This window comes from Oryza glaberrima, chromosome 2 (assembly GCF_000147395.1).
Source record: "Oryza glaberrima chromosome 2, OglaRS2, whole genome shotgun sequence".
Taxonomy (NCBI): Eukaryota; Viridiplantae; Streptophyta; class Magnoliopsida; order Poales; family Poaceae; genus Oryza; species Oryza glaberrima.
The window spans coordinates 29,743,915-29,751,483 of record NC_068327.1 but is presented as its reverse complement, the minus strand read 5'-3'; the positions used below and the strand labels follow the sequence as shown (position 1 = coordinate 29,751,483).

At 45.1% G+C, this 7,569-nt stretch overlaps 1 protein-coding gene across 1 annotated transcript; it reads right to left on the bottom strand.

Moving 5' to 3' along the window:
• Positions 1–1,029: 1,029 nt before the first annotated feature.
• On the bottom strand, positions 1,030–7,569 carry LOC127762943 (probable histidine kinase 6). The gene is made up of 11 exons (XM_052287488.1): positions 6,761–7,569; positions 5,762–5,995; positions 5,484–5,653; positions 4,669–4,887; positions 4,401–4,587; positions 4,264–4,315; positions 3,954–4,183; positions 3,662–3,760; positions 2,770–3,485; positions 1,964–2,446; positions 1,030–1,773 (listed from the first exon to the last, which is right to left on the bottom strand). Exons 1-11 carry the CDS (start codon positions 7,022–7,024, stop codon positions 1,515–1,517), a joined length of 2,913 nt encoding a protein of 970 aa, XP_052143448.1. The 5' UTR covers positions 7,025–7,569; the 3' UTR covers positions 1,030–1,514.

The following is a 7,569-nucleotide window of genomic DNA, read 5'->3' as shown; positions in this document are numbered from 1 at the left end:
AAACCCAGCTGAAAATTCAGCGTACCGTACCGTATGCTCCGGTTAAATTCGGCCACCGGAAGAGAGCCCAAGACTTGCCTATGCATCCGAGTTGGGTTTTCCATCTCAGGAGCAGTGTGCATATGATTGGGCTGGGAGAACGCAAGAGGATCGCGCGCTCTCCGATTCGACGGATGGTTGAATGGCCGTTTGGGCGCGCGGTAGCGGCCGCGGCGTCGCGTTCGCGTATACGTGGTCGCGTCGGCGTGATGGTGTCGCGTCCACGGAAATGCCTCGCCTCTCTCCTCGGCGCGTCGCGCGGGTCGTCAACCCGGCACGCCGCGCCACGCCGGGGGCAGCGCGATAGCCGGCCACCTCGCGCCCGCGCGTCCCACTCGCACAGCCCAAGGTCGGCGTGACGGGCGTGCGCGACTGGGCGTTGCGCTGATTGCCGTCTCGTCTCACCTCTGCTGACCAAGTGGAATAGTAGAATGGCTTCGCGATAGCGTCACTCTCAGTCTCACACCACCGCTCGCTGCCCGGCTATGCAACTGAGAGCAGCTTCGAAAGTCGAAACTCAAAATAGGCGATGATGAGTTGATGACAACCAGCTTGCCCATGTATGATCAGGTTCACAATTCCGATGAAAACTGATCGAATTCCATAAAAAACCGAGGTTTCTACATCAATTCCGATGAAAACTGATCGAATTCCGTAAAAAACTGAGGTTTCTACGTGGCTCAAAAGTAGAAGCTGTATTCCATATAGTAGGCCCTCTTTGTACAAGCCCAAGTAGAATAGAGACGGGTCGTGGTCCTGCACTTGATTTCGCTCGGAATTTGCCGAAGCCAACCGGTTTTTACAAGCATATCGGTAAACTCACAGAATTTGTATTCAAAATTTTATTTATAAAATTTGTTCAAAATCTACCGGCTTTTCACCAGATTTCTCGAAAACAGTCGTACCGTCAAAGCCCGGAACATAAGGACATCTCGCAATCATAAACCCTGTGTATGATAAGTGAAACAACGCAGTCATCTCAAAAGGCAATTTAACAGCAACGGCGGCAGCCAAAATTTCCATCCTATTGGCGGAGGAAGGGAAACATTTCATCGAATCTTCCATGGGCATATGCAAACAGGAGTCAGGAGACAGCTCAAATGGTGGTCGAGCACTTTTTTTTTTCCTCCCAGGGGTTTCTGGAACTTGACAGTATGGCACAAAGACGAGATATTTCCAAAGAATGAACATACAACACCTCTACCTATCAACAGCAAAGGAAAAACAAAACTACAGGGATCTATCTACTATCACTCACTCCACTCCCTTGAGCTGCACCAGAAACCTCAACTGTCATGCACCTGCCTTGGTTGAACGAAGTTCACTAGCTCAAAGTGCTTGCAACCTTTCATCTACTCTCGGTGAAAAATTCTCATGTCAGATGTATGTATGAGTTAGAGTCAGCTTGACAGCAGCGAGATGGCAATGCTTTCAACTGATGGCACATCAGATCTGTTCCACTAGCCAGACCATCATCATACCGCTGATTCCTTCGTTCCCACCACTAATCTGGAGACAGCTTGGTATAACTGCTCCTCGTCGAAAGGTTTGGACACATAACCATCCATTCCCGATTTTATACATTCTTCATATGTCGCCTGAATGACATCTGCGGTCATTGCCAGAACAGGCAAATGGGACTCGACGAATGTTGAACCCTCCATTAAATCCAACGCCTTCCTTTCCTCGTTTGCTTTTACCTCCATTTGCCTTATTTGTCTAGTTGCCTCAAACCTATACAATATTTCATCAACAGTCAGTGACTAGCATTCATAAAATGGAGATTATAATTAGTAATTACTTTGACACATAAAAAAAACAGTAAAATGAGAAAGCAACTTCCTCTAAAGATTTGGTATTTTAAAAGACAATCAATAAAAAAAAAGAATTGACTAATGCAGCTGTTTGTTTATTGGATCCATACCCATCCATCTCTGGCATCTGAACATCCATAAAGCATGCATCAAAGCAGTGTGGTTGTTGAAGTAAGGAGACTGCATCTTTGCCGCTTTCAACACAATGAACTTTGGCACCATATTTCTTGAGCGCAGCTGCAGCAACCCTGAGATTGACTTTATTATCATCTACAATCAATATATTCTTCCCAATCAGCAAGCTGCGGAGAAATGAGGGCCTATTTTGATTGTCTTTCCTTTCAGGCATCACTACTTTTAGCAACTGTTGAAGGCAAGAAGCAATTGTGCTTGCCCTTATAGGTTTATACATCACAATATCAAATGCGGATCCATATCTGTCCTTGTCAGCTTCTGATGTTACCAAAAGAACTAGCTTCGGCAACTCATGCACCTGACCATTATTCTTTAGCTCATGCAGACGATTCAATAATAGGATATCTGTCTCAGGCCTCCAGATGTCATTCTCTATAAAAAGCATAGACAGTTTCTCCCTGCAAAATGACAATGTAGGTAAACAAAGGAGAATTAGCATGCATTCAAAAAGAATGTGCAGTATATGAATTATTTTGTTATTATTATCACTGAGGTGTACAATCTGGTTCTTTGTGGTTTTAAGTTCTACTTTAAAAATGCACTATGGGTTTGGACCTTTCATTAACTTCATTTAGATAAGGAAGACGACTACATCCCCAGCCCCTGCATCACATAATACTGTCTCTTGTTTCTAATTTGGTCCCTCTTGCATCACACAACTGGAGCCAGTGTTTTATAGAGGCCTTGTTAGGAATTGGAAATGAGTTGTTAGAGGACTCACCTGGACTCTTTCACACCATTTTGTCCAGCTAAAGTCTGAAGCCCCATACTCAAATTATTCACAACTTTAGCAACTATTCCCAACCTGTTAAGGTGATATCGTGTGACAGCTCCACGTACAGGTCTCCCATCTACTAAAATAGCCTTCATTCCCTTAAAGGCAGTTGGTAGTGCCTCAGATAAGCTCCTCTTTGAATCACTTGAAGTATCTTTGCATGAGCGCTTGAGGACAGCTGAGAATGTAAATGTACTCCCAACAAATGGACGGCTAGTGAAACTTATTTGACCGCCCATAAGTTCAGCTAAACATTTGCTGATGCTTAAACCAATGCCAGTTCCACCATAGTTCCTTGAAGTTGAACTATCAGCCTGCATGAAAGGCGTAAAAACACGATCTTGTGCATGTAATGGGATCCCAACACCTGTATCCTCAATACTTATCATCAAGGTCACACAGTCACAATCATTTTGATAAGATCTGTCGCACTCAAGCTCATCCATATGGGGCTCTTTATCAGATAGCAGCAGCTTAAAATAATCCCAGTTATTGCGCTCATCTGCGGCTTGAAAACCACTCAAAGTATTGAAGGCGCCATTAGCTGTAGTCTCAACTTTGCCGTCTTTCCCATTCATGGTTCCATTAAGGACTTGATTAGCTTCCACTTTTGAGTTCTCAGCCAGGCAGACTCGCACAAATACATGGCCCCGTTCTGTGAACTGAGATAATACATGGTAAACTTAGTATATTTTCTATATCAGAATTTAAATATAGGAATTGTGTGCAAAGAAATTATTTCAGGAGGTGAAAGAATTAAATAATTCAAACAATCTCAGCTTCATTAAATGGCACATAAAAGTCGCTATAGCAAAAAACTTGACAGCTTAGTGCTTACTTTGACTGCGTTTCCCACCAAATTTGTCAGTATTTGTCGATATCTCCATGGATCTCCAATAACAACTTTTGGAACATCATCACATACAAACACTGCAAGCTGCAGCAATAGGGAAATGTAGGGAAAGAATAAGGTAGCGGAGCGTAAATAGATAAATAATCGGCATGTTTGGAACTGCATGATCTGCCAGTCACTCAACCACAATGGAAGGGTTACTTGGAAGTAGTCCATATCATGACTATAAGAGTGCAGTAACTATCCTCATAAATGAAGCCAAGTAAAAGAAAGATACCTCAATGCACTTCTCTCTTGATTTTGAAGAAAATAAGGAGATCACATCATCCATGAGAGACCGCAGGTCAAATGGCACTGCCTCAAGCTCCAATTTCCCTGCTTCAATCTTAGCCCGATCAAGTACATCATTTATCAGTGTTATCAATGCTCTGCCACACATCTGGGCTGTCTGAGCATAATCCTTTTGAGTCATACTCAGATCTGTCCCCAAGAGCATGTCGAGCATTCCTACATCAAAAGGTAGAATTTTAGATCGCTGGACGACTGGATTGGACAATATTCAAGTTTTACACAGAACAAATTTATACCAAGGACGCCATTCATAGGTGTTCTGATCTCATGGGATACAGTTGCCAGAAACTGCAAGTGGAAAATACAAATATAAATACATCTATACATATACTAGAAATCATAGTCAGAGAGAGCACTGAAACATGTGTCAAACCTGGGACTTAGCAACATCAGCAGCTTCTGCTTGAGTTTTGAGCTCTTCCATCTTTCTACAATCCTCTGAAACTTTATCATAGCGAGACCATGCGGCACAAATTATATACCCCACAAGCATCCATATAACAAAAGTTCCCAAAGGATTAGTGATAGCAGACCATGGCAGAGGAGGCTTTTGCCTATACCTGCTCAGGTTGCCAGAATTAGTGCAAGAGCCAAGTAAGAAGCAACCAACAAATTTATGCCATGAGAAAGAAGCTACCAACCTGCACCTCATTTCATGCGCCCTGAAAGGATCACCAAAGTCAAGCGTGCTCACATGGAAGAGGGACACTTTACCATCTGGACTTTGAGGACCATACATGGCCATAGGTTCAGAAGCATTTGTGACATCATACACATTCACTACAATATCCTGATTGCCAGCAAGTTTACTAAGCAAATTTTCCACGAGTGACTCCACATCAAAAGCTCCACCAAGATATCTGTTAGTAGGGATTTGATTTGATGAGACCACAACAACCAAACAACTGTTCAGGTAAAAAAGAAAACAACCAAACAACTGTGTGCATATGGCTAACAAATGACGAAAATTCGCTTTCACTTGGGATGTTATTTACTTTTTCAAATCACAATGGGTAATAAGTAATCCAAAACTTTGGGGAAGGCCGGCCCTGAATAATATGATGTTGCCCAATGCATTCTTGCCTACTTACCCTCTCTTTTACTGTTTTATACTGAGTTTTTAAGTTTGACACACAAAAAAGGGTTAGAAACAAGTGAAAAACAGCACGAGCTTACTACATATTCCAGATCAATTGATCAGGCAAGAGCCTTTTGCTGAAGTATGGACAATAAGGTACACAATAATCAATCACTATTCACTATGAATTCAAGTTCATGTGTTACAGAAGGTTTTGAGATTATGAGGTACTAGATGGCCTCATGGCCAAATTATCCCATGCTTTGTGTGTTTTGGTGAATTTCAGTACTATATATGCATAGGATTGCAACACAAATAATGGACATTTGATGCAACCCTACTCATCATAGAATATAAAAGATACTTCAATCTCCTCACCCAGCAGTTGCTTCCACACGCTCCTCAACTGATGCATCAGCAGCTAGACCAGGGCGATACACAGCAAAAGTGAGAACTACCCCCAAGTGGTTTGACCCAAGCAACCTGAATGGGTTTGTCAACACAGCTTTGCCGGTAGCCCTTGCACGTAAGATGTTTTCCCGGTCCTCCTGTATTGGGAATTAAACGATCAGCTTATCAAAACAGAAATTAAGAGGGTACAAGAAACCATCAATAAATGTTAAACAAAAGAAACATCAAGCAACAAGAAATCGCACCTCCCCAGACATCATGTCGATACGTGCAAGGTAGGAAACCGTATCCTGTGAAAAAATCACCGGGGCATACTCATCCTGTGGAGGTGCAGCCTGTCGCTTCATCGTCTTCATAATCCATCCCTGCTGGTTCTCAAACATTTCCCTCTCGTGATGGAAGATACGCTGCGCATATGCCACTCCATTCAGCAGTGGGCGCTCAAACGATGTCCTTGCCGTGTACTTTGCAAATGTATCCTGCAGCAAACATTGCACAAAATGCAAAATGAAACACAGTAGAAGGAAGGAAAATGCTAGATTCTGTAAGAACCAAGATGAAATAGCCTAGGCATAAAAAAGGAATGTCGTGATGAAATTAACAGTCCCCCGAATCGGTCCGGTTCTAATTATGTCAAGAGTCTTAATTCATCAACAATTTGTAAATGCAGATACACAACTACGGCTAAGGATCAGATTTGTTCGTTACTGTTTGCTGCCAGTTACTACAGGCAGAATGTGTCCAAAACAGCACAGTTCCACACCATAATACTCCTAAAATTACAGTTACAAAAGCAGAGGGCCTAACTCGAAAAGAATATAAGAATTGGGTCAAGATCCCAGAACTGAACAGCTGCAGCGGTTCTCTCCTGATAAACAAAAGGAATCAAAACGTCGTATTACCAACTATTAAACCAGTGCATAAACAAAATAACGAGCTACCAGCCTAGTTAGTTCAGAGGCGTCTGTGAGCATAAAAAAACCCCAACTGCTCAAAGAATGCCACATATTCAAACATCAAGAGCCCCACATGGGAACCAACTACAGCAATAATGTACCGCTAAACGACTAAGCCGCATGCCTGGAAGCATCAAGAACCAGCAAACCCATCTTTAAACAAACCAATCCTTAGAGGGATCCCAGGATTCCGCCATTGCCGCAGCATTACAAGCAGACAGCAGCAACAGCAACAACGATGCATCATCAAAAGGGGAAAAAAACAATCTTTACGCGTCGTCGGCTCACCTGGTCGATGGCGGACGGGAACTTCTCGAAATGGAAGGTGGAGATGAGGATGGCGAGGGCGTGGACGTGGTTGACGGTGACGCCGAACTGCTCCTGCAGCATCCTCGCCCGCTCCTCGCACATGCTGACGAGCCGCTCCTCGGCGCGGTCCATGGTCTCCCGCAGCAGGTGCCAGTGCATGTACGCCGCGCACGCCACGGCCACCAGCACCCACGCCGCCGCCGCCGCGTTCCTCCACCCACTCCTCGCCTCCGGCTTCCCCATATCCCCCCTCCCTCTCAGAAATCTACTCCTCCTCCTTCTTCCCCCTCCCACCACCCAATGCCCACCATGTGCTCGCGGAAATGCGCGACGGCCCGGCCCGTGCCACGCAGCAAAGCACCCACTACTACACGCCCCCTAGGAGCGCGAGCAGACCAGCGCACAAGCGCAGCGGAGGCGAGGCGAGGCGCGAGACACCGCGAGAGTGGCTGCCTCCTCTCTTCTTCTCAAAAGAACCGAAGCTTTCGCGAGTTCCCAACAAGAGCAAGCAAGAGAGCAAAGCCAGCAGCCGCGCCTCCCTAAAAATAATAATTAGCCCGCGCACCACACCACTAAACCCGCATTAATTAATCCCCGCCCCGTAACACGAGCCCCCTCCCTCTTTTCTTTACTCCTCGCCCCAGCGCCCGCCGCGACGGAGCGAGGCGTGGGAATTCGCGACACCACACAGCTTACGCCGCCGTCGGTACGCGGCGAGCCTCTCCCTGGCCGCGCTCTCCGGCGGCGAGGCGGTGGGGTAGTGGTAGTAGTAGTAGTAGTAGTATTGG